General features: G+C 48.6%; 1 protein-coding gene and 1 long non-coding RNA gene across 2 annotated transcripts; one reads left to right on the top strand and one right to left on the bottom strand.

The window, feature by feature from the left end:
• Positions 1-1,030: 1,030 nt before the first annotated feature.
• On the bottom strand, positions 1,031-2,177 carry LOC114851807 (uncharacterized). Its single transcript, XR_003785251.3, has 2 exons — positions 2,039-2,177; positions 1,031-1,952 (listed from the first exon to the last, which is right to left on the bottom strand). It is a non-coding gene; the product is annotated as an uncharacterized LOC114851807 (long non-coding RNA).
• On the top strand, positions 1,976-25,585 carry iqgap1 (IQ motif containing GTPase activating protein 1). The gene is made up of 37 exons (XM_029143556.2): positions 1,976-2,254; positions 3,057-3,159; positions 10,852-11,008; positions 11,291-11,368; positions 11,691-11,767; positions 12,231-12,298; positions 12,684-12,797; positions 13,209-13,387; positions 13,672-13,759; positions 13,851-14,008; positions 14,082-14,166; positions 14,256-14,419; positions 14,776-14,936; positions 15,011-15,135; positions 15,240-15,403; positions 17,814-17,904; positions 17,986-18,153; positions 18,230-18,372; positions 18,455-18,625; positions 18,706-18,789; positions 18,903-18,974; positions 19,133-19,202; positions 19,294-19,658; positions 19,737-19,900; positions 19,982-20,206; positions 20,605-20,745; positions 20,839-20,923; positions 21,386-21,618; positions 21,722-21,854; positions 21,953-22,055; positions 22,134-22,269; positions 22,346-22,433; positions 22,516-22,725; positions 22,814-22,980; positions 23,114-23,236; positions 23,887-23,995; positions 24,260-25,585. The coding sequence occupies exons 1-37, from the start codon at positions 2,209-2,211 to the stop codon at positions 24,371-24,373; spliced, it is 4,962 nt and encodes a 1,653-aa protein (XP_028999389.1). The 5' UTR covers positions 1,976-2,208; the 3' UTR covers positions 24,374-25,585.
• The last annotated feature ends 782 nt before the right edge of the window (positions 25,586-26,367 follow it).

The following is a 26,367-nucleotide window of genomic DNA, read 5'->3' as shown; positions in this document are numbered from 1 at the left end:
GTAATGGTGATGAAGGTTTGAACATCTCGGTTAGGAAATAAATAATTTCATCACAGCATTTGAAAATCATTACTGAGCACATGATGCTTTCAGAAAATACCATGTTACCATGCTTTACCATGCTGCTAAAGTTAGGATAGAATAAAACTGGACTTAATTAAGTTACTAGATGGGAGGAAAATTAGGACACGACTCGTAAACACAAGGAACCAGAGACGTATTTCAGCATTTCACACAGTTAGGTTGATTTAAAGAGTTAAATAAAAGATGGAAATCACCTCCCAGAAGATGTGAACACACCCACAACTGACAGGATGTTTAAATACTGGCTTTTACCATAAATGAAGAGACATTATTACACATTGTGAGACCTTGGGGACATTTTTCAGTGGCATTAATATTACATGTCCTAACAATCACAGTGGGAGGAGGCAGAGTGATTCACAAGCAGGTGACGGAGCTCAGAGTGGAGCTGGTGAAGTCTGAGCTCATCGATATTGTTGAAGCTGCCAGTTGTTCCCACAGGATGCAGAGAAAGACGGCGTTCATCTGTTGCTGCTAGAGCATCGCTGACATTAGAGGGAAGAGGAGGAGACGTTGTATTCATACATCTTCATCACCACTTCCTGCATCCATTCACTCACTCACTCACTCACTCACTCACTCACTCACTCACTCACTCACTCACTCACTCACTCACTCACTCACTCACTCACACACACACACACACACACACACACACACACACACACACACACACACAGTTAGCGTTAACGTGCTGCTGAAGGACCATGTGAGTCTATGCACCAGGTCTCTGACACTAAGACACTAAGAACTACCTAGAAAACAGACGCTGTTGTCATGGAAACGCGTGTCCTGCCTACCTTGATGGCACATTCACACATACTCGTCATCCAAGCTGTGGTCAGCAAAAAAGCCACATACACACAGACGCTGACTCGTGCGTCTGATGACCCCTTAATTATCACTTAAATCACTAAAGCCAATTAAAAGGCCAGACACCAAGAAACTCGTTAAGATAAAACTTTAATTAGAACAACCAAATAAGTAAAAGAGGAAGAGATGTGAGGAGTTCAGAAAGGGGGAGAGAGTGGGTGGGCGTTTTACGATGAGGGTGAGGAGCAATGGACCTGCTGTAACCCTAAGCCTGAAGGGAGTTGTAGTCTTTCAAATGATGTCCTTGTAGTTTTTCAAATGATGCAGATTAGTCATAAACTGATCTGCTCTCCCTTCCTTTTTTCTAATATTTTCTCAAACATTGTTGAAATCATTAATAATCCAAAAACGTCTGTGTTAACACAATTTTATGGCGACATGATGGAAACTCTGCAGCCACAGATAAACACCTTGATGGCGTCTCTAAGACGAAGCTCTGCTCATTTCACAGCTGTGCATTTGAACCAGACACGTTCATACGACATGATCATAATTAAAATCCGATGAAGCATCAACACAGAAACCTTGAGTTTTGAGACTAAAGCTTTTGCAGTTTCTGCAGCAAACCGGACTTGGAGCAGACAGCGCTTATTACTTCTAATCTGTGTTTGAAGCTTCTAAGGCTGAAAGTTGACCTTTAAATTAAGGTGTAGGATTGTCATTGTTCCAGGTTTACGGTCTCAGTATGGTCAGAAAAACAGTGGCCTCAATACTCAAATAAAAAGATTAACAAACAAACCAACTTGGTTTTGAAACTAGAAAACATTTTAAGTTTTCGATTTTCCTGTTTCACAACAACTTTTTCCACAGCTGTTTTCCTTCAGCTTGGCTGTGAATTGGGGCCTTTTTTCCATTTCCTGCCTTCTTGTGACCACTGCGGCCTCAGGCGGAGCCGGGCCTCGAATCCGGACCCGTCCGTGGCGTCCTCCCCGCAGCCAACACCAGGGGGCGCTGCGGCCCGAGCGTGGCCGCCGGAGGCTGCTGGGCTCCGTTTCCTGAAACGCATACTTCAGGATTAGGAAGAACACACCCAGTGACATCAGTGAAGGTTTGAAGAAGACGAAGAAGAAAAAGTCCGAACTTCAACGGTGCAGCGGAGGAGTCAGAGGGCCGAGAGGTCCTTCCCGGTTTGCTCTCGGTTTTCAGCGGCTTTTGGATCCGAAGAGTTTGAAAAGTGTCCGGACTGTGCGTAAAGTTTTTGCTTGAAGCGAACCGCGCGGCGCAGAGAGTCGCGTTTCTCAAGAGCGGAGGATGTCAACTTCAGACGAGACCGACGGGTTCCGGCCCAGATACGGCTGTAAGTTCCGACTTTTTTTCTCAGCTCAGCCCGCGGTGCCGGGCGAGCCGCGTCCCCCACGCCACGCGCGGGGGGAGCGGCTCCAGGTGGGTCGCGGGACGAGCCCGGGCCCGAACCCGAACCCGGGAGTCGCCTGTGCAGACAGCGGTTTGATTTGACAGCGTGGTCTCAGCCTCATCACGACTTCCGCGTTTTATACAAATGCATCGCGGCCTGGTCGAGTGTGTGCACAGGTTCCAGGTCCGTCCCGCGCACGGTCCAACCTTCAGCAGCTCGTTCCGCTGGCGCAGGGAGCCCACTGGGTTTTATCCGGAGTTTGCTTGGTCTCAGCTTCGAAACCGAGCCGTCTGTGCTCGTGTCGGGTTTACCTGCCCGTGATGTGGCCCGTGACCTCACGCTGGACTCTCCCACCTCTGATGTGACAGGAGCATGAATGAGGGGCCTCTTTGTGCCGCTGGCCCTCATCCCGCCCCCCCCCCTCCTTTTGGGGCAAAGGCTCCTGCGGTAACTTTACTCTGCGGGCAGAGTCGCTGCAACCTGCCCTGCATTGTGTTTTGTTTTCACTGTGAACCATGTGCCGTGCACAGACAAAGGCTTGTCCCCCGTCGTACAACGTGAGAGCCCTGAGCCGGGCTCAGCTCATGACTCGTGAATGGGACTCGCCTCCGAGCGTGAACTGGGAGCTGCCGGAGACCTTCCCCCGGTCGCTCCGTAATCTGTTGTGAAATGAGCGACGACTCTCGCCGCGTGTCCTCCGCTGCTTTGTAAAGGTGTCTCTTGTGCTTCTGTTCTGGGGCGCCAGCGGTCCTGGATGGCGTGGAGCGGCTCACGGCTGAGGAGATGGACGAACAGCGGCAGCAGAACATGGCCTACGAGTACCTGTGTCACCTGGAGGAGGCTAAAAGGTAAGAGGCTGGGAAGCACCGGGAGGGAGGACGAGGCTGAGGGCACACCCAGTCCCCACCAGCCGGGTCCTGGTTCCCGCCGGGTCCTGGGTTCTGCTGGGTCCTGGACCTGTTGCTTTGAAGTCACTGACAGCTGCTGTGTGACAGTGTGTTTCCTCTGAGTCACAGTTGTAGTAGCTGAGCCAAGCGAGGCCTTGGGTTGGTAGAAGGGTGACTGATGCATGTTTTGATGATATCTTGACCAGAACTCTGTGGTGGCTCAGCTCCCGGTCATGAGAGCTGCTGCTGATCTCAGCATCAACGTTTGCTGCATCACAATGAATCGAGGTGATTTCGGAGAATCACAGAAAACTGCTGATCTCGGCACTGTGTAAAACAACCAGGGTGACGGAACGAAGAGCTGCTCCCCAAACCTCTGACCTGATGTTGGCTGGAATCTGTGTGCAGCTGCCTCAACATGTCAACGGCCGCGTTGTTTCTCTTTCTGCCTCTGGGGTCGACCCCCGCGCAGCACGGCTTCAAAAGAGGAAGGCTCACGCGAGACAGGAAGTGACTCGGTCCCTGTTGGCTTTTAGTTCACTGTTACCACAGAAAGCAGCCGGTGTCATAGCAACAGGTTCCGGTGTGAGGGCTGTAGTCCGTGCTGCTGTGAGCGCGTTTCGTGGCCCACATCCCTCAGCTGTTATTATCATCATCCATCTGTGGTGTTCAGGAAATTCCTGGAGTGATTTACGTTTCGTCTGGAGAGAGAATGAGATGTTGAAGCTTCTTTCCACGGGCAGCATTACTGATCGCGTCCGTGTGTTTATGAAACCTCCACATGTTGAGTTTGGGTTTTGCTCTCTGCTGGTTCCTGTTGAGACTCATGAGTCACGGCGCTGACGCGACCTCAGACGGAGGAAAGGCTGCGTTCAGCTTCACGTGTTGCAGTGGAGCTTCTCCAGTTTTAGACACTGGAGCCACTTCCACATAAAAGCTGTTGTGTTCCTTGGGCTGCGTTACCTGATTCTCGTTGTCGCCCACTTTTGTGTTTGTGCGTGTGTGCGAGCGCGAGTGTGTTGGGAACCTGAGTCAAGTGTTTTTCAGGTACTGAGCTTGTTTCATGGCCCAGAGCTCGTCTGGTTCCTGATTTTCAGAACTTGGAGCCTGTGTGGGAAACATTTGTTCTGCTGTTTTTGCTAAAATAGGAGCAAAAAGAAAAGGTCACGGAAAAGCGAGACCACGTCAGGACGTTTTCTCCCTGGTCCTGTTTTCCTACAGCTCCTTTAGTGATTTCCCATTTGTTTTTTTACGGGATGAGGGAAAGCAAATTTGATTCAGGATCTCTAGTGGTTTTTAGCTGCCAGCTGATTACTAATAGACTGTTTAGTGTCTTGGAGCTCAGTTTAATTACATCTTATCGGACGGTGGATCGCGGTCACTAAATAAACCATGAGGCTGATCTGAGCTCTACCTCAGAATGCTGGGAGTGTTCGCTGATGCAGAGCGGTATGATGGGAATTCCTCTGACGGCCGCACGCAGGGTGTGAGAGCGTGAGGCCGCGTCCCGCGGCCGCTCCGATGAGTTGGGGCGAGTCGTGACGCTCCCCGCGGACTTTAGACCAAGTGGCTGCAGACAGATGCAAACGACGCGTTATCGCTCTTATTTTCATGTTCCCATCAGATGCAGAATCTGAGGCCGTGCACTGTGTCACACCACATTTGAATGCGCTTTTAGGAAGGAAGCGCGATGCAGACGACTTCATCCATCTGTCACCTAAACATTCACCGGTGCTCAGCATCAGTTTAATCTCTTCACTCGTTGTCCTCTTTGCTGACTTGTTCGTCCTGCTCTGGGCCGTAGATGAGGTTAACACTCAGAGGTTCTAGTCTGGGTTGAGCCGGAGCAGATGATGTTTTCACGTGTGACGTTTCGCCTTCCTACTTTCACTCTTTGCTTTGCGCCTCCCTGGGAATGCAGCCGGTCCAGTTCTCTGTTATTGAGCTGTACTTTTCCTCCTCATTACATCAGAAATAGTACAATTTTTAGGTGAACCAGATTCTTGATGATGATGATGATGATGATGGTTGTGGTTGGAGAATGTGTACATTGGGTGGTGTTGAGTTTACACTTGTAATAATATTAAAATAAATCTAAATATCTGTTAATTAACGACCAACCAAAAGTGAGGAGCTACTGTACATAGGAACTTTACAAGATCGACTTTCTTCTCCAGGAATAAGTTTCTTGAGTCCAATTTCACTTCCTCATTTCTATTAAAGAAGCATTATTTCAAGGACTCTTTAGCAATGTTCCTTTTTTTTACTTGTTTTCTAAGAGTAAGTTACCTATATTTACTACAAGTAACCTCTAGTCTAATATTACTTCTAGTGTGAGCAGTGTGAGGTCCGGTTTGGGCCGTGTGCGGGTTTACCTCCACGTTCAGGATCCTCCACCCGTTGCTGCTCAGATACGCTTCATTTCCATCTCTTCACTGCGACAAGGCCCTGGGAAAAAGTCATTTTCCTGAGATTAACATTCAGCCATTAATGTGTCTAAATTATTTAAGGGTAGGAAGTTTAGGGTTTTTTAGAATGTTGGAAACTCCAGGACATTATATTGTAAATAATTTGAGCTTCGTTGATTAACTGCTACCGTGAAGTGTGGCAGGTTTAAATCCTTCTCTCACTGAGCAGTTCCTGGGTCTCGGGGGAGAATAAAAGCTCGTTTGTCATCATCTAAAGGCCTCGTTATTAAATCTGTCCAAATTTAAATGAGTTTCCTCTATCGTGCAGTATGAAAATAAGACATTATCGAGATGGAGCTCTCTATTGTTTTTCTTTTGGTTTTACTTGCTCACTTTCACACAATTGGATCAGATTGAATCAGCGAGTGAGCCGGTGTTAGATTTAGTATCAGGGTGAAAATTAAGCAGCTCAGGTTTTAACCCGCTGACCTCCTGGAGGCTTGTACACAGCTCTAATTTAAAGCTGGATCATTCCACTGAGGATTGATGCAGAGGTCGCAGAGGAGTCTGCAGGGAGAAATGAATTATTAAATTAAATTAGATGAGCCTGAGCTCATGTGGGCGTCAGAGCAGCTTTAATACATGTTTGGTGGTGTCGGGCTGAGAGAATGATGTCACCTGTCACAAAGTCATGCAGACTTCTGACTGACTGAATCATCACTCAGCGACGGCTCAGAACTGTTGTAACTCTGATTCTGGTTCTGTTCTGGTTGTAAACACGCTGCAGTGATGCAGCAGCTGAACTCACTGCTTCTGAGTTAATTTTGCTAAGTGAGATAAATACAGCAGGCGTCGCCACGGTTACAGCAGAGTTTATGTACAGGGCAGCTGATAACAGGCTGCTGTTTTATTGACTTTGTTCTTTTTAAGGCAGTGACATACTTTGGTTCTTCGTTCCCTTGTGGTTGGATCATTGTGTGACAAACCAGATGCCACACGTTGAATGGACACTTATTTAATGGAAGACGACAGATGATCGATTCTAATTGTCACATTCTGTCACCGGTCCAGTAAATTAATCAATCTGCCTTTCATGCGGTTTCAGGTAGGATTGAAAAGTGATTGACAGAAGAATGAGGAGAATTTACAATGAGCATGAAAGGTGTGTGCGTGTGTACACTTGTTCGTGTATCCAAGTAAGGACATTTTGATAAACTTGGGACATTTTGACAAACTGATGACATTTTGTCCTGTTCTACGCTGTTTGAAAGCCTGTTTGAGGGTTTGATGTGATTTTTAGGGCTGATGTTAGAATTGAGTTTTCAGGCGGATTAGACGTCTGCCTTTAGTTGTGATGGTTAGGGTGGTGTGTGTGTGTGTGTGTGTGTGTGTGTGTGTGTGTGTGTGTGTGTGTGTGTGTGTGTGTGTGTGTGTGTGTGTGTGTGTGTGTGTGTGTGTGTGTGTGTGTGTGTGTGTGTGTGTGTGTGTGTGTGTGTGTGTGTGTGTGTGTGTGTGTGTGTGTGTGTGTGTGTGTGTGTGTGAATTTTCTATAAAAGCTGCAGTTTGATTTATTTCCTACTACTTTTCCACAGTTGTGAGAAAACCTCTCTCTGAAACTTGTCGTTGCTCGGTGTCCCATTGGATAATTACAGCCTATGTCACTTATGTAACTGTGGTGTGAAACGCTGGATCTCATGTGATGTCTGAACGCAGACGTTTCCCACTTTCAGGCTTTGAAGCACTTCCATAATATTGGACAGTTTAATCCAACCTGAGGCGACAACAGTTCTCGTTTTTAAAACTTGGGACAAGCGGTTCTCAGAAATGGAGCCTGCTCCGTAACGTTGTCACATTTTAATCTGCCCTCGAAGACATCTGTGACGTCAGAGTTAAAATCTGACACGCTGCACCTGGAATCCATCACACCTCACATCAGTGACAACTGCTGTGAAACGACAACACGCCACGTTCCTCCTCCCGGTGTGGACATCGCTTCGTCATTTCCTGTTGTCAAAAAGTTTCCAAATCCTGTGGTGGAGCAACGAGTCTTACATCATGTCGGGCCCAACGTCGTGTTGCTGTGAGAACAATGGCACATTCTGCCCCGAGGTGCCTGACGCCTGCGCTCCGCTGCTGATGTTGATGCAGGTGAAAAACAATGGTGACGTTTATTGGCTCAGTTTGTCTTTGTCTTTAGAGCCGACTGGTTTTACTGTTGTGCCCTCGTCCAACGTCACGTTTTTGTTTGTGGTGTCGTTTGTGAAATGACCTCTGGAGAAACTTTATCAGTGGAGCGTGGGGCCGTTCGAGTCGATCAAACATGTGGCTGGCTGTCATGGATACCTGCTTTGTCGACGTCGAACAACCCTGCTATAAACACTGAGGCGTCACTGCGAACCGTTGGTTGTTGTGCAGTTATCTGCTGGTTGTGGTTTTGGACTTTGAGTTCTCCAGGAACACGAGCCTGAGTCACACAGCCCCCGGAGTCAGAGGCAGCGGGATCATCGTTCAGTGAAGATCGCCCGGCCCCGCCTCCGCCCTTTGCTTTGGCCCAGTACTGCTCCTACCTGCCTGTTGGCCCAGTTCAGTCTTTGCACTGATGGAGGCTGCAGGTCTAACACCACAATGGCCTCTCCATCACTGTGACCTCACTAGTCAACATATTAGCCAGCTCGAAACATCAGCTGCGAGTTAAAAACTGAGAAATTAGAACCTGGTGCAGGTTCCATCCCTCCATCGTCATCGCCTTCGCGCTGTGTTGCGTTGGTTACGTCCTGCAGCGAGAGGCAGCGTCGCAGGCCTGTGCCGCGTGCAGAGACAAGTCGTCGGTCCAGCTGCTCGGTGCGAGCGGTGGGAGGACGAGGTCAGCTGGGGCACAGATTCCTCTGCTGCAGCGAAGCATGTAATGGACAAACTGGCTCCCACACTCATCTGCACCGAAACAAGATGCAGATTCCTGATACAACTGGCATCTTTCTTAAAAACGGAGACAATGAGCAGGAGAGACTCTCGCTGTTTCTGTCCCTTTAGTCAGTTAGATCTTATTATAATCTATATTAGCAGGAGCGACTGTGCGTTAAATTACAGTAGATCTCCACCAGTTTAGATGACGTCACTCCTGTAGTCGATCCTCAGTTACAATCCTGGAATATTTACCTCAGTGCAAGAAACCGAACCAAATCAAACTGCACTGACGCCTGAATGAGCCGCGTGAATTAGACTTAGCCTGTAATTCCAGTTGTTTTGCCACCAGTTAGGAGCCTATAGTCATTATAATAATAACCTGACGATTTGGCTCATCCCAGCAGCTTGGTGCTACAACTTCACACGTCAGGACTCGTCTGGCTACGTTCGCTTTAGAGCACACCTTATATGAAAGTGGGTCATGAAATGCTGGTGAAACATGGAATCAGCCAGAACTTGGACCTGAGCACTGGACCTGACCAGAACAACCAGAACGTTACCTGTGATCATCAAGGCCTTCAGACGTACCTTGGGCTTGATGCTGTGTGTAATGTTACCCACTGGCCCAGTGGAGCGGTTCTGTAGCGGCCCAGTGGAGCGGTTCTGTAGGAGCCCAGCCGCTGCTGCAGTGCAGCAGCAGAGGATGCACCTCGCCCACGTGTCTTCCTGTGCAGACACTGGTCTGTGTCCGAGCGTTTCCTATGAGCTTGACCTCCGGCCGATCTCCCACCTCGGCTTCCTTCCCAACCTGCGACTGGACGAGGGGCCGGTTCCCTGGGTCCCTGCTTGAATCAAAGCATGGTTTTATTAGTTTAATGACAGCACTGAAATTATTTTGTGTGATATGATAAAAGCAAAAGTGATTCATTTCAGCTGACTCAGCTGTAGCTGTGGTAACGCTGTGAGGAAACCTTCTGCTCTTAGTTTCGTTTATTTTTCAGTTCAACGGTTTGAGAAATGTAGTTTGGCAGAATGACTCTCAGAGACTCAGCTGCCTTCACACCCCGCGTCTGACAGATTCCATACGATGCTTCCATTATTTGAGATTTTTATTGGGGCGTTCTTCATCTTGGACTATGTGTTGTCCCATTCATGGTCTGGAGGAGGGTGTGTCTGCGCCTGTGCTGGCGTGTAAAGGGTGTGTTGGCTGTGGAGGAGCCCTTAAATCCAAGTCTTTATGGAGCGAGTCTCTGCGGTGAAAGGAGGGGCTTGTTTCCCGGCTGGCAGACCCAGACCCAGGCCCGCGGCCATTTATTGCTCACCTCGGCTTCAATAGCAGGCCTGTCTTGGGGCCCGTGTCACGACTTCCTGGGAGGGAAGTTGATTCAGCTGGTGTGGCTCCCAGTGTATTTTCATGTAGCTGTGTGAACTAAGAGATTCTTCCAAACAAAATCCCTCGAAATGAGGCCTCTTTGAGGATTAGAGCTCTGCTTATGCGAGATTAGCTGCTTTTTGATTACACAGACATCAGAGCTGCTGCTGTGAGGGAAGGGAGGTCTGAGTGTGGGAGGACCGGGATCGGTTAAAGTTGCACAACAATGAGTGTAGTTACAGAAGAGTGGGAGTGGTTTCTTAGCGACGCGTAAAGAAAGACATCACTGTAGCGTTCTGGTGAGAGCTGCTATTAGACATGAGGCAGGAACGTGTCGAGGCTCATGACATCACACCCACAACTCGGGAAGACATAGTTTGTTTCCAGTGTTGGTTTCATACAAGTAGAACCAGGATAACGTAACGGTTCATTATTAAGCTGTTTAGTATCGGAGACATGATGGATCCTGTGTGGATCAGAATCCGTGACTCAACAAATGAGCCTCCCCGGGTCCGGTCCATCACAGGGAACTTAATTATTAAGCTTTGTGTTAAAGCTTAATAACTAACTAACTAGCTCTGAACGGCGCCGGGTGCAGCCAGGATCCTGGTTTTCCTTCATGTGTGGCGCTGCCATGTGCTGGAGCTCACCGTGTTTCCTCTGACACGCAGACAGCAGGAATGTGACTCTACCATGACCTAAGAGACATGAAATGTCACATCTGAAGAATGGCTGGAACGCAGCCTTCAGCACTCACGTCGGCAGCTGAAACGTTGTGTTAACAATGGAAGAAGTATATGAATTGCTGCACTGCATCCACCGGAAAAAAATGTGTTCAACCTCCCACTGAGGATCGATCCTTGAGGGTTATTCATTCAGAACCTGTGGTGATGAGGAATCCACCTCACCGGCACTGAAGTTGTCCAGCTCTCATGCACTGTTTGAACGTGACGCGTGCTCTCCTTGCAGGTGGATGGAGGCCTGCCTGGACGAGGAGCTGCCTCCCACCACGGAGCTGGAGGAGGGGCTGAGGAATGGCGTCTATCTGGCCAAGCTGGGCAACTTCTTCGCCCCGCACACCGTCTCTCTGAAGAAGATCTACGACCGCGAGCAGACGCGCTACAAGGTGAGAACTGCTGCTTGTTACTGGACACCAATGACTATCCACGGTGTCTGCAGCAAAGAGTGTCGATAAAACCGCTGTCAGAACCTTCATATCAATGAAAGTATCATAAATTCTACAAATGCACTGACCCGGGACCGTTGAGTCCGCGGATCCTTTCACTAATGTAAAGCTGAAGACCACAGTGGTTGAGCGGCTGCTCGTGGTGCCGTCTGAGTCCAGTCTACTGGACACTGCTGCCGGGTTCAGTTCCTGATGTTTGGTCTCTTTCTCTCGCTTTCTCAGGCGACAGGTCTTCATTTCCGGCACACGGACAACGTGATCCAGTGGCTCAACGCCATGGCCGAGAAGGGGCTTCCCAAGGTAAGTGACCAACGGTGCCACTGGTCCGTTTGGGGTTGGTGCCAGTCAGTACTTTCATGTCCCTTGGTCCTTCGGAGGCCAGATGTGGCAGCTGCAGGGTTTCTAGTTCTCTAAAAAGCCTCTGCTCACATCGGTGACTCCCTCCCAGTGTTTCTCTTACGTTGTGTAATCGTCACTGGGCGAGTTAACACACATTTACGTTGTGCAACAGCTGATGGTAGTGAACGTCCTGAATCGCTGCCGCTCACATGCTGCCGCACGCTGATGCCAGTCTCTGACCCAGCCGCTCGGCTCTGACTCTTTGCCCCTCACTCTTTTTCAGATCTTCTACCCTGAAACCACAGACATATATGACAGAAAGAACATGCCGCGCTGCATCTACTGCATACATGCTCTCAGGTATTGTGTCTCTCTGACCCTTGTGGTCCAGAGTCGTGTTTTAAATCAGCCGCACGCAGCCCGTGTTCCCTGTGGGCTGTGTGTGTTTTGCGGTTTCACGTCTTTGACATTTTTATGAAGTGAGCGGTGCAGCTGTGCAGCAGGACGTCACTGAGCGGTTCTCTCTGGGAAGCAGGTTTTCTGTTTGCTCCCGGACCAAACTCAATGCGATGCTGCAGCAGCAGCACCGTTTCTGCTGTGATGCTGCATTTGCTGTTTCATGTCCGTCGTTCTACTCATAACAAATGACTACCCTGAAAACACCATGTGCCAGTAAGGCACTGTACCACACAATGAGGTTTTTTGCCATGTTTGAATTCTGTAATTTGTAGCTTCAGAGCATCTCAAACTTTAATCACGTCCTTGGTGACCTTAAATGACACGCCAGCCTTCAGTCTGTCGCTCTGTTTCTGTGTCGTTCCAGCCTGTACCTGTTCAAGCTGGGCCTGGCCCCTCAGATCCAGGATCTGTACGGGAAAGTCGACTTCACTGGTAAGAGTCTGTGCTTTTCTCTTTGTCCGACTGTGTCCTCCTAAATCCAGAGCTTGGAAATGGCAGCTGAGTTTACAAGGTGTTTGAAATAAATCAGCACTACGGTAAATTTAAGTGCTGGGAGTGAAAGGCAGAGAAAGCTATGTTGCAGCTGCAAAATAATCTCGCTTGCGCAGCTGTGTTGTACAGGAGCTGCTGGAAATGTGAAAGTCATTAGTAATTGTGAAAGCTTTTCCTGTCTGCTCCGTTCGGCTCGACTCCTGGTCACAGAGCCAGAAATCTGATTAACGCTCTCTTTCCACCATCAAGCCATGCATGCCTCTGCTCCCCTCTCTCCTTGTCTCCCCTAAACCGTGGCTGTGTTCCGTCTGTCTCCTTCTCCCAGAGGAGGAGATCAACAACATGAAGAGTGAGCTGGAGAAATACGGGATCCAGATGCCCGCCTTCAGCAAGATCGGCGGGATCTTGGCCAATGAGCTCTCGGTGGATGAAGCCGCACGTAAGAGGCTCTCGGATGTCGCGGGAAGAGGGCTGGGTCTGGAAGCTGCATGTTCTGTTGTCTAGTTGAATCATACCTTCATCAGGAAACTCAAAGCTTCAAACATCTGGAGCTCATTGTAAACCCCCTAACATATTTTCACTTAGCGGGCCTGATGACTTCCCCTTAGCTCAAAATCAACAGCTAGTCAGGTTTGTTCGTCTGAGACCAATCTGCAAAAGTAAAGACAAAGACACTGTGTAACGTGCTTTAGGTTAATTTATTGTTCAACAGAACCACACACACAGATGTTGTGCAAACCTTTGAGCTTTATTTAAAAGACTTTGTTCTCATTTACTTTTATAAAACATGGTTCTGATGGTTTTCTATAGAACCCTGTTCGGCTGTAAGATGTCATCTCTCTGCCCTCAGTGCACGCTGCCGTGATCGCCATCAACGAGGCCATCGATCAGGGCGTGCCAGAGGGCACGCTGGCAGCCATGCACAACCCCAACGCCATGCTGGTCCATCTTGATCCCAGCTGTGCCCAACAGTACCATGACACGCTGTACCAGGCCAAGGGGAAAAAGGTGGCCAACTCTCGCAAGCGGGTAAGGACGTTCAACTCAGTAAATGCTCTGCAGAGCTTTCAGGAGCAAAAATGGATTGTGCCCTGGAGCAGGATGTTATAGAGAGTGTCCAGGTCTGATTATACAGTAATTGCACATGCAGCCTGAAGCGTGTAAAATGCTGAGGTAAGAGAAATGAAAACATCCACCACAGTAAGCAGACGGAGTAACACAAGTCCAGTCTGCTCCGACAGCAGTGAGGAGTAAATGTAGGAGGGAGGATGATGAAGTACATCTATGAGGGTAATCTTCTTTATGTTCCTCAGCAAATGGAGAATGCGGATGCGGAGAGGGACATTTACGATGAGCTGCTCACACAGGCTGAGATCCAAGGCAACGTGAACACGGTCAATGGTGAGTTACACGAACACAGGCCTGTTTACCGACCAGCCCAGTGTGGTGGTTTCTATTGTCCAGAAGTAAAAGGTCAGCGTCTCCCCCACAGTGAGCAACGCTCTGGGTGCAGCCGAACAGGCTCTGCTGAGCGGCGACGAGGAGAAGTTATACGATGCCCTGAAAGCTGTGGGCACCCAGAACCTGCAGGGCCAGAACAAAGGCTGGTACCTGAAACAGCTGCAGGCGGACCGGGAAAACAAAGAGCAGGTAGAGAACCTGCACGTTCACCTCCAGCAGAGGTTTCATCTGCTCCTCCTAATTTATTTGAACTTCTTCTCAGGAGTCTCCCGGTGAAGCTCTGACTAAAGACGAGCTGCAGAGCGGCGTGGACGTGTCCAACGCCATCGCAGAAGGATACTTGAAGAGTACGAGTATCACACATGCATCATGAGCGGCTCCTTTCTCCATCTTTGGGTTTTATCTCGCATTGATAAACTTGTCCTTGCGTCTGCAGTGTTGAAGGCAGTGGAGCGCATCAACGCTGCCATCAGAGCTGGGGAGCCAGGAAAGACTGTGGAGGAGCTGATGAATCCTGACGCGCAGCTGCCGGAGGTCTACCCCCGCGCTGCAGACCTCTACCAGAGGGAGCTGTACAGCCTGCAGCAGCAGAGCCCAGAGGTACCGAGGTCCAAACACACGGCTTCAGTAAAACACTCACCTACAGCTGCACCGTGTGTTCGCAGCTGCTGGTCTGAATGAAAGTGAAGCGCCGGCCCATCATCAGTGACAACCACACTGATGTGGTGTGTTGAGTGCAGGTTTGAGTTTGTGGCATTAACGCAACCTCACTCACTCCTCATCTGCACAGTTTCGTTTAATCCTGTTGAATCCAGAATCACCAGTCAGAGCACATTGGCCAAACTCTCCTCCAGATCTGCTGTCCTGTCTCTGACACGTCCCTTTGTTCCTCCTTATTACTCTTTTGTGGCAGTTTGATGTATGAGGTCAACTCGTGGTCTTTTTGCCTCCTGCAGGGCTCTCTGTCCCACCCCGAGCTGCTCGTTGCCGTGGAGATGCTGTCTTCGGTGGTGCTCATGAACGAGGCGATGGACGCCGGCGACCGAGCAGCCCTCTGGAAGCAGCTGTCCAGCTCCGTCACAGGACTCAGTAACGTGGCAGATGAATACGCGCAGAGGTGAACAAACACACAGTCAGCACGAGTCGGTTAACTTTGCTTCTGTTGCTATAAAGTCATGTTTCTGCGCCCAGGTACATGGATGAACTAATGCGTCTTAAGGCGGCAGCCAGAGCCGAGGGCAGTGACTTTCTGACCTGGAACGATATTCAGGCCTGCATCGACCAGGTCAACCTGACCGTGCAGGAGGAGCATGAACGTAAGAGACGAGGAAGGGAAAGTAGCACAGGCTTCAGAGGACGAGCCACAAATGAGCACAAGTAGGATTTAGTGTTTTTATTCACCGAGCTGCTGTTCTCACAGGCATCGCTGCCATCGGGCTGATTAATGAGGCGCTGGACGAGGGGGATCCCATGAAGACGCTGGCGATGCTGCAGAACCCGTCGGCCAAGCTGACCGACGTGGACCCATCTGTGGCGCAGCATTACCACGATAAGCTGCTGGAGGCCCGCAGAGAAAAGGCTCATGTAAGACACGCGTAGCTTATCTACACCGAGACAACCAAAACAACATTAAAGAGCACAGACTGTAAAAATCAGGTGTCACGTCGCTGATGCAGCAATGGGAAGGTAAACACAGGAAGTAGATCCTGTTCTGGTGAAACTCCAACGTGCGGCAAACATGGGCTGTGTTCAGCCTTGGACCTGCTCCAGAGTTTGTCTGGTTCCACGATCAGTGAAGGTGTGGATGCAGATGTTTGGAGTATGACCTGAGGGAATGACTTCCAGCTGTGCCATCCTAGATCCAGTTACTCTCCCCTGTCCTTTGCCTTGTCATCATTATGCAAACACCTCATGCAAACAGCACCTGGCTACAGTTACCTCCCAGCAGCTCGTGAAGTTAAATTCCTGCAGCTGTTTTGTTGTAAGAGTCGACTGTGAGAGTTTTGAATTCTACCATACTAATGCTGCATAGACGTGGCCCTGCAGTAGCTCCCAGGGCCTCAGGGCTGCAGATGGCTTCATGTGACCTGATCAGACTGCTGATGTCACGGCACAGTCCTCCTCCTCCTCCTCACTTCCTGAACGTGCCTTCCCCCGTTTCTTCCAGAGAAGAGCAGAGTTCACACACCCCCTCCCGTTTCAGCGACGGCTCGCTCTGCCCAACTCATTTGCCTGTTATCTTTCCTCGAATGAGGCGAACGTGTGCCGGTGCTTCTTGGGTTTGTGCAGCACATTTGCAAATAGTATCACAGACTCCATATTAGGGCTGTTTTCCTGTGGTGGAAGCGGCAACGCAAGCAGGTTCAGGCTGAGCCTCTGCTGCAGGGGTGATGTGAAACCCACCTTGGGACTGAGTTCCTGTGATGTCCACTCCACATGCTGTGTATATTTTAGGTTAATAATTTTTTTTAAGTTAGACGTCTGCATACTTACCTCTGCCCACTCTGTTTTAAATGCCAACATCATCACGGCCGAGCCCTTGAATATGTCATGTACGAACTTGTCATAGTTTAAAAGTGGGGAGGAAGCTGTTCTTCTTTGGGTTGCACAGGCGTCGGAAGTAGCGAAGCCAGGCCTCGATCAGCTACTTCCATAAAAGGGCATGAAGCCGAACGCTTTATTAAATTGGCCACAGCCACAAGCACAGACTCACTGAGCTCTGAATGCAGATTGATGAATGTCCCTTATTGAGGTGATAAGCTGTAGACGGGAAGTGAACTGAGCAGCGAGCTTCCTGTTGGGTTTCAAAAGGTCGACGCCGGTGAGGTGTTCCCCAGCTTCAAGGGGAGGACCAGGAGGCACCTCAGAGCAGGGGAAGGAGCCGAATGTGAAGCAGCAGCAGCAGCATGTGTTGGTCTGAGGTTGATGTCACTGGCAGCGTTAGTCAGAAGTTGGCTTTGGTAACGGGCTGAGGGCTGAGCCTAGATGAACAGCAGGAAGTCGACTGACTAACGAGCTGAATATAGCCTCGCTCCTTCTGATGCTTATCGCTCAACTTTACTGCCGCAACAATCGCCATTGGGAGCTGCGTCCGTGCGGTCATGTGCTTTGTTCTGCATGTGCGTTTTCTAAACTCCCACGGGTGCATTCACAAAAAAAACACGGTTTGTGTAGATGTTAAGACGGAGGAAAAGATTAGAAGAGTAACTCACAAAGGAGCCGACCAACCCCCTTAGCTTTCACTTCCTCTATTTCCACGTTGTGCGTAACATTTGAAGTACACAAACCTTCCCTCGTCGTCTGGTACCACACCCTGCACGCCACTGAGTCATCCTCCACAAACACTAATCAGTGCTCACCCAGGTGCCGCTGGGCCTCGCTCACTGGAAGCACACAGCCTGTTTACTTTGGTGCAGGCGGCTGCAGACGCTCACACGCGGCCGCCGCGCTCTAGTACTAGAAACATTCAAGGTGAGATAAGAAACACAGCCCTGCTCTGAGGAGAAGGCTCCGATCACTGTAAGGGTTCTAGAAAGCGTCTACATACTTTATGGACGTGTGGCGCCACCTGGAGGTGGTTATGCTCGTTGCAGGTCACAGTAAACCTGCTGTAGTTCACTCCGAGCCTTCACTGGCCTGTTATTGTTAGTATTGTTACAACCCATCTCAGGAACCAGGTCATCAACTCCCACCACAGCAGAAAACGGGCCCGTCGGTAATGTGAGTCCTGGGTGCGGTCCTGATCAAACAGCTGAGCCAACAAACGGAACGGAACCTGTTGTTCCTGACGAGCTCTGAGGTTTTGTGGTTGTTTGATCGTTTTGAACAGCCCACCAAACGATACTTCTGTTTAGCTTTCGTCCTATTGTCAATTTTAAGAATGTCTGTTTGTACTTTAGGACAAACGTGAACAAACCTACCTCATGACAAACTTATTTCAGGCTGAACTGAATAAGACAAATTGAGACTCTAATACCACGTGATTTTCCTGCAGGAGACCAAGGACCCGTCTGCTGTGCTGTGGCTGGATGAGATCCAGGATGCCATCCTGAAGGCCAACCAGGACACACAGGAGGCCCTGCAGTGTAAGAACACACACGCCCACACTTAACGTCGGCTTAGCTGAGTATGGAGGCGCTGAGCCCGGCTTTGCTGCGTGTCCACAGTCTCCCAGTCCATCCAGGCCATCAACGAGGCGGTGGACAGCGGCGATGCAGCTCAGACTCTGGCCACGCTGCGTAACCCTGGGGCGGGACTGTATGGTGTCACCTCGGAGTGTGCCCAGACCTACCAGGACGACCTGGCCAAGATTAAAGAGGAGAAAAACAAAGAGGGTGAGAAGACGACTCTACATTTCACTACGATTTGACATAATACGCAGTTCTAAAGTCGCTTAAACGATCTGTTCAGGTGACAATGGAAGTAAGTGGGTGAAACACTGGGTGAAAGGAGGACACAACTACTACTACAACTTGGACAGCAAGGAGGGCACCTGGGTGGAGCCAGAGGACTTCCTGCAGAACAACACCCAGCTCAACAAGGAGGACATCCAGGTAGGCCCCGGCGCTTCTCCTCCAGACGCCGCCCTGGCTCTTTAACCTCTCATTAAACTGGTTCTGTTCTGCTCCCTGTCAGTCTGTGGTTTCTGGGGTAACCACAGCCTACAACCGGGAGCAGCTGTGGCTGGCCAACGAGACTCTAATTACCAAGCTGCAAGCTCGCTGCCGTGGCTTCCTGGTGCGAAATGGCCTGAAGGAGAGGTTGAACTACCTGAAGACTCAGGAGCCGTCTGTCACACGCATCCAGGTGAGACCGACCCCTCACCCACATCAGAACCTCATTCCCCCCGCCACTGATTCACTGACTGGTGATGTTCTTCCCTGTAGGCCCACTGGAAAGGCTACAAGCAGAGGAAGGCTTTCACGGACCGCCAGGAGTATCTGAAGGACCACAGCGACGAGGCCGTCAAGGTGATGATTATCCTAGATGTGATAATATGTTCTGTCAGCGTGCTGATGAGTGCAAGAATGAGCTCTAGGATAAATCCAGTGGAGAGTAAAGGATTTGTTTTCACGTGTCCTAGATTCAGTCGATGGTTCGAATGCACCAGGCCCGTAAGAAATACAGAGATCGGCTGAAGTATTTCCAAGACCATGTGAGTATCTCCAGCCTCATACAGGTTCATGCTAAACAAAGTGCTTCTTACTTCTTGCTTCTTCTTCTTTGTGCTTTTTCCTGCGTCCCGTTATTCTTTTTCACTCAGTCCTGTTGAGAACTGTTCATGAGACACTTGCTTGCTCTTTTTTACTGCAGATCAATGATGTGGTGAAGATTCAGGCTTTCATTAGAGCCAACAAGGCCAGAGACGACTACAAGACCCTGAGTAAGTCTGAGCCAAACGTTTTCAAACTATCAGTGATTCTCTTTCACATGATGGGCTAGTCCTTTGACCTCTCTTCAACCTTCACACACAGTCAGTGCAGATGATCCTCCGATGGCGGTGGTGAGGAAGTTCGTCCACCTGCTGGACCACAGCGACCAGGACTTCCAGGAGGAGCTGGACCTGATGAGGCTTCGTGAGGAGGTGGTCACCAACATCCGCTCCAACCAGCAGCTGGAGAACGACCTGAACCTGATGGACATCAAGATCGGTCTGCTGGTGAAGAACAAGATCACGCTGCAGGAGGTGGTGTCGCACAGCAAAAAGCTGACCAAGAAGAACAAGGGCCAGCTGTCCGACATGATGATGATGAACAAGCAGAGGGGAGGCCTGAAGGCTCTGAGCAAGGAGAAGAGGGACAAGCTGGAGGCCTACCAGTACCTGTTCTACCTGCTGCAGGTGACGCTGCCCGGTCCAGGTGTGCAACCAGCCGACGCCTCCTTCACATCGCTCAACCCCATCTCTTCTTTCTCGTAGACCAACCCCACGTATCTGGCCAAGCTGATCTTCCAGATGCCGCAGAATAAATCCACAAAGTTCATGGACTCTGTGATCTTCACCTTATATAACTACGCCTCCAACCAGAGAGAGGAGTACCTGCTGCTGAAGCTCTTCAAGACTGCCCTGCAGGAGGAGATCAAGTGAGCTGAGATTATTTAGGAGCATAGTAGTTAAACGGCCTTAATTCACATTTACTGTAAAGTTACTGTCTTTGTCTGCAGGTCAAAGGTCGACCAGATGAAGGAGATCATCACCGGCAACCCTACGGTCATCAAGATGGTAGTGAGCTTCCACAGAGGTGCCCGGGGCCAGAACGCTCTGAGGCAGATCCTGGCGCCGGTCGTCAAAGAAATCATGGACGACAAAACGCTAAACATCAAGACGGACCCGGTGGACATCTACAAAAGCTGGGTGAACCAGATGGAGACACAGACCGGAGAGGCCAGGTGAGTCCGCCGTCACGCTGAGAGCAACACAGTTATCAGACCATCGAGCCTGGCAAACCTAAATATCTGGTCCTGTTTGGATCCAGCATTGAACACACCATGACTCCATGAGTCAAATCACATCCTACGAGTAAAACTAAACAGCGTAGCGTCTATTTTTTTTATTTTAAGAGGAGTAAACGCTGATTCTTTACTGTATATTCAGTTTATTGTTGTTGGATTTTTAACCCGGCTTAAAAATATTGTATCAATTTATGCTTCATGAAGTTTTAGGTTCAATTAAATACAGAACAACAGGGAAATAATATTAAACACCAGTGAAGCTGAAAGGATTAGATCAACGCGTCCATACAGCAATCCTCTGGTGGATCATGTTTGGGCGGTTCTGTCCTCCACAGTAAGCTGCCGTACGACGTGACCCCGGAGCAGGCCATGGCCCACGAGGAGGTGAGGACGCGACTGGAGGCCTCCATCAAGAACATGAAGAATGTCACTGACAAATTCCTGTCCGCCATCATCGTGTCCGTGGATAAGATCCCGTACGTTCCACACTCGCAGCCTCACACTTGCAGCCTCATAGGCAGCACAGACGCCTCCTTGCTCGTCGTTTACTGCTTGTCTCTCCCCGTCAGGTACGGAATGCGGTTCATTTCAAAGGTGCTTAAGGACACGCTCGAAGAGAAGTTCCCAGATTCAACAGAGGATGAGCTGCTGAAGGTCAGATGTCTTTTCCATCTACAACCAACCACCTGGTCCTGAAAGACACAATCCCAGAACTGCTATTCTCCATAACCAGCATTTGTGCCTTAACTCTCTACTAAGAGGACGAGTTCGCTGCCTCGTCCTCCACACAGCTGGCTTCAGTAAACTGACCCTTGGCTTCTCCGGCTTCCTCGTTGAACTGTGCTTTCACCTTTCTCGCCCTTCCTTCCCTTGTGTTTCACGCATCTCAATCCCTGTTGCTCTGCTCTTTCCACCTCGCCCGGCGGCTGCAGCCTTTCTGTCGGGGCGTCCTGCTTCTCTGTCTGCTGACATTAAGGTGAGCCATTCCACTCTGCCGGCTCTCCTCCTCTTCCTTCCACGTTCAGCATCTCTCCCTGGTTAAACATCAAATCTGAACACTTTACTTCTCATTAGTCTTCAGTGCTTCTGCTGATTGTTTTCACTGAACCTTCTCAGATTGTGGGGAACCTCCTGTATTACCGCTACATGAACCCAGCCATTGTGGCGCCCGATGCGTTTGACATCATCGAGGTGTCGGCAGGCGGACAGCTGACCACCGAACAGCGTCGGAACCTGGGCTCTGTGGCCAAGATGCTGCAGCACGCTGCTTCCAACAAGATGTTTATGGGAGACAATGCCCACCTCAATCCCATCAATGAATACCTCAGCGCCTCCTACCTTAAATTCAGGTTAAATGTTAATGTTTAAATGACAGAATGTTTAGGATCTCTTGTCTCCCTGTCGTCTAAATGTCTCTAAATGTTTCCTGCCTCGTCTGATCCATCGTCACAGGCGTTTCTTCCTCGCCGCATGTGACGTGCCCTCGCTTGAAGATAAGTTCAACGTGGATCAGTATTCTGACTTGGTCACCGTCACCAAACCTGTTATCTACATGTCCATTGGAGAGATCATCAACACTCACACGGTGAGATGTGACTTTGTCTCCAGCTGCAGGTTAAAAAGCAGCGGTCGATACGTTTGACGTGTCCTGTGGCTCGCTGACCTGTTTCCTCTGTGCTTTAGCTACTGCTGGACCATCAGGACGCCATCGCTCCAGAGCACAACGACCCGATCCACGAGCTGCTGGACGACCTGGGCGACGTTCCCACCGTTGAGTCTCTCATTGGTAAGTAAAGGGAGTTAAAAACCTAAATAAGAGTGGGGCTTCAATGTGGGAATTGCTCATCTGATCTGTCACATTCAGGTGAGAATCCTCTCCCACCTGACGACCCCGGCAAAGAGCTAATGGGGAAGACTGAGGTCTCACTTACACTCACTAATAAGTTTGACCTCCCTGGAGAGGCCAATGCTGAGATGGACGCAAAGACTCTCCTGCTCAAGTACGTTTTTACTGTAGCTTTAATGCACAGAAGAAATTAGGTCAAATAAGCATCGCTAACGTTTGACTCATCCCAGCACCAAGAGGCTCATCGTAGATGTGATCCGCTTCCAGCCTGGGGAGACACTAACTGAGATCCTGGACTCGACAGCCACAGCCGACCAGGTCAGAAATATCCGGCAGTGCAGCTGAAAATGATGGAGTTTCATGGGTTAAAAGAAGTTTCCGCATTGGCTTGTTTGAACAGGAAGCAGAGTACCAGCGTGCCATGCAGAGGAGGGCGATCCGCGATGCCAAGACGCCAGAGAAGATGAAGCAGGCCAAACCCGTGGTGGACGACAGCCTGACGCTTCAGGGCAAGAAGGACAAGATCAAGAGCAACCTGCAGAGGCTGGCGGAGCTGGGGAAGGTCCACCCCGAGAACCGCTATCAGGACCTCATCAACGACATCGCCAAGGTAAAGCCCACACACACTCATTACACACGGTTAATACTGCAGGGCTTTGTGCAGCTGGACTCTTCCTTTGTGTGTGTGTGTGTCACAGGACATCCGGAATCAGAGGCGGTACCGGCAGCGCAGGAAAGCCGAGCTGGTGAAACTGCAGCAGACCAACACTGCCTTGAATTCAAAGACCAACTTTTACAATGTGCAGATCGACTCTTACAATCAGTACATCAAGACGTGCATGGACAACCTAGCCAGCAAGGGCAAGTGAGTGGACCTAGAGCATGAGGGGCTGCTTTAATCCAGGAGAAAACCCAGAAGAGGGGTCGCAGCCTCGAGAGAGAACACTGATAGAGATATTTGATTTTGTATTGTACCCTGTTCTTCTGCATCTTACCAGGTTGTCTAAGAAACCAGGCGACAGCAAGGCCAAGAAGAGTAAGCAGGTGTCCCAGAAATACAACGCTGCGCGGCTCCACGAGAAGGGCGTGCTCATATCCGTAGATGAGCTGCAGCCCAACCAGTGAGTCCTGCTTAATGAAAACTCCGAGCTGAGGTTTAACAAAGGCAGCATAGCTGTAACGAACTAGAACTATAGCAACTATAACAAAGATTCTTCTGCTGCTAAAGAAGAAATGGTAAACGTCTCAGTCAGCTGGAAATGAAGGGGACAATTTCTTGTGCCTGATGCTAATGGATAAATATTTTGAATGTTTCTGAGGTGTAGTTTGTAAAGATTCACACTGAACCAAGGCTGAGAGAGATTTTTGCATTATCTTGAGCAGTGATCAGTGTTTCAGCCTCGTCAGTATGTCGCTGCAGGAATTCCTGTGACATCCACCCAATGTATTGAAGGTTGCCACAGCGCTTGTACTTGTTACAGGGTCACAACTTGCTTAGATCCGCTAGAGATTAGAGACTAATAAAAAAGGCCTGAGGGAAACTTGTAGAGAAGTGATGTGGTCAGTACTGAGCCTTGAGGTACCACACAGCTGAGCTGCAGATGTCAGGGAGGACTTGGAGTTGATTCCCCCGCAGCTTTGACAAGCGTCTAAAAGAGGATTTCATGAACACTGCTGTGAAAGGCTGAAGTAGTGGTTTTCCTGTTCTGGTTGTGTAGTCACTGCTTTCTGCAAATTTCTCAACCTCCTGTTGACTCTTCTCTCTTCACAGATACAAGAACGTTATCTTTGAGATTTCTCCATCAGAGACTGTCGGTGTGTTTGATGTGAAGGCCAAGCTGATGGGCGTTCACTTGGATACCGTACACTTAGACTATCAGGTATGTTTCCTTTACCAAACTCACTGCTTTTATTACAGTAATGAGACACAGCTAATGGTACTTTAGTGATGATAAGTGTATATTCCTTTTCCTACTGGACATTGAGTGGTGATATAAATGCAAACAAGGTTGCTCTGTTTTTTTTTGTTTTTTTTTTAAACCCATATCGGTATTGGTTGATTCTCAGAACAGAACAGAACCAGAGATGGTTTCTCAGTTACCGTCAGCTGACTTGACCCATGTTTCTGTGTTTCTGTCTCCCAGAATCTCCTGCAGCTGCAGTATGAAGGTGTGGCAGTGATGAAGCTCTTTGACAGAGCCACCATCAACGTCAACCTGCTCATTTTCCTGCTCAACAAGAAATTTTATGGAAAATAAATATATAAAGGAGAGAACAGAGGCGTCAGACACTGATGTAACCACAGCACCCATCGAGGGTGGGCAGAAAGCCCTGACCTGGACTGTCCCGGTTTCCCACACGTCCCTGTTTTCTCTTGGCTCTACAGATTAATGTGCATTTTTTTAAGTGGATCACCATTTCTAGATTGCTCCACTAACTGGAGCACACCACAGATGCTTTCGCTCTTTATCGTCTGTCAGCTAGGTCAGAGGCTAAATATCTGTATTTTTGCTTAAAATATGAATATCGTGCATGGGCTTTGATGAATTCTAAAATATATGTTTTATGTAAAGAGATCATGTTTCATGTCTTTACTACATGTTAGTTCATCTGCTCCTCTGATAGAGGCCTGTGAAGCATCTGTTCTATTCAGGGGGGTTGTAACACATTAGTATTTCACGCTCCTTCACCTCTTGATTTTTGTGTTATTGCTTTTGTCTAATTGGAAGAAAAAAGCTGGAGGCATGAATTCTTGGCCATAATTTATTTTGGAAAGAATGCAATTAAAGTCTGTTGTGTCTCCCTTAAGTTGGATATGACCCGCCTCACCCAGTCCAATACGCTAACCCACCTCCCGTCTATGCAGTGACATAAAACTTAAACACAATGACAAAACATAAAGTGCTTTTTCATAAACACTTACAATAGAATGTTGCATGAAAAATTTGGTCTATGCTGACACTAATTTGGCTCCATCGTCTTGATCAGTCACCTTACACCATGTCTTGTAATCCTTATTTTGTGATTCCACGGTGGTTTGACTGTGACCTGCTGCTCTACGTTTGACTCTCAGAAGCAGGAGGATGCAACACCTCTGTTTTTGAACCTTTCATTGGATTTGTCGCTTCACTTTCTGGAAATTCTGTATTTTTTATATCTTGTGAGCAATTTTATGTTGAAAGTAATTGACAACATTCCCGTTATTTATATTTTCTGTGTGATCACTTCATGTTCTGCTCCATGATGTACAGTATTCCATTCAGCAGACTTGTGTCCAGTAGATGTCACTCTACGCCGTGTCTTGTATTCCTTATTTTGAGAATCCATAGTGTCTCATGTATAGTTAGTTGTTCCTGATCAGAGATTAAGCATCGAAGAGGTCAGAGGTCACAGAAACTGTCTGTTTGTCATGGGCTCTCATTCAGTCTGTATGTATGTTGCCTGTTTTAGAATAAAGCTTCACAGATGCACTGTTGTCTCTGTTGTAATGTCAGCTGCTGGGGACGGGAACGGATAGACCCCTGAGTAACAATGTGCATGGTACAGCAGAACACATGAGGTTATAAGGGGAGGAAAAATGATTTTCTGGGTAATATAGCTACAATAAATGAAATACAACAGTCACTGTTAAAAAGTAATTTATATTACAAACATTAAAAACTTGAAAGTACATCAGTTATATTTGTCCTGTTAAAGGTTCAAAATGAAGTGTTATATTTATTACATTTTAAACACAAATAATTCAATACATAAGAATGAAGTTGAAATGAAAAGTTATCATATTTGACTTTGAATTATTTGTCTCAAGTCTGAATATTTTTGTTTGTTTAAATGTTGCCACAGTTCCTGTTTTTTACCAACTGGCTAAACTTTAAACAAGACATCTCAACTTTATACACTACAGACAGATGTTCAGGGGCTGGAGACGTTAATGGTTCACTAATTTTACTAGAAACGAAGATGGGAAGCACTAAAACAAATACCATATAAAAAAAACACAAATTCTTGTAAACTTCACAGACATTTCGAAGCACATGTGTGTTGTTCTAAACTCATATACAGCTGTCAGTGAGAACAAGAACCCCTCAGGGAGCAAATCTATCAAGAAAACGCCGCACCAGGAGACCAAACCCGGCACCTCATACATTCACTGGAGTAGAGCTGTTACGTTGAGCCAAGCAGACAATCACCTGTGGAAAATATACAGTAAGACACAAATAACCATTGAAAACAAAACATGATCTGCCATTAG

Source organism: Betta splendens, chromosome 3 (genome assembly GCF_900634795.4).
Source record: "Betta splendens chromosome 3, fBetSpl5.4, whole genome shotgun sequence".
Lineage (NCBI taxonomy): Eukaryota > Metazoa > Chordata > Actinopteri > Anabantiformes > Osphronemidae > Betta > Betta splendens.
This window is presented reverse-complemented; position numbering and strand designations above follow the sequence as displayed.

Excerpts from the sequence above, each read along its gene's own strand:
- iqgap1 (XM_029143556.2), top strand. The coding sequence starts at position 2,209 with ATGTCAACTTCAGACGAGACCGACGGGTTCCGGCCCAGATACGGCT. Across the intron at positions 18,154-18,229 it reads AGAGGAGAAAAACAAAGAGG|GTGACAATGGAAGTAAGTGG; the intron begins GTGAGAAGACGA and ends CGATCTGTTCAG. Across the intron at positions 22,056-22,133 it reads CACCGTTGAGTCTCTCATTG|GTGAGAATCCTCTCCCACCT; the intron begins GTAAGTAAAGGG and ends TGTCACATTCAG.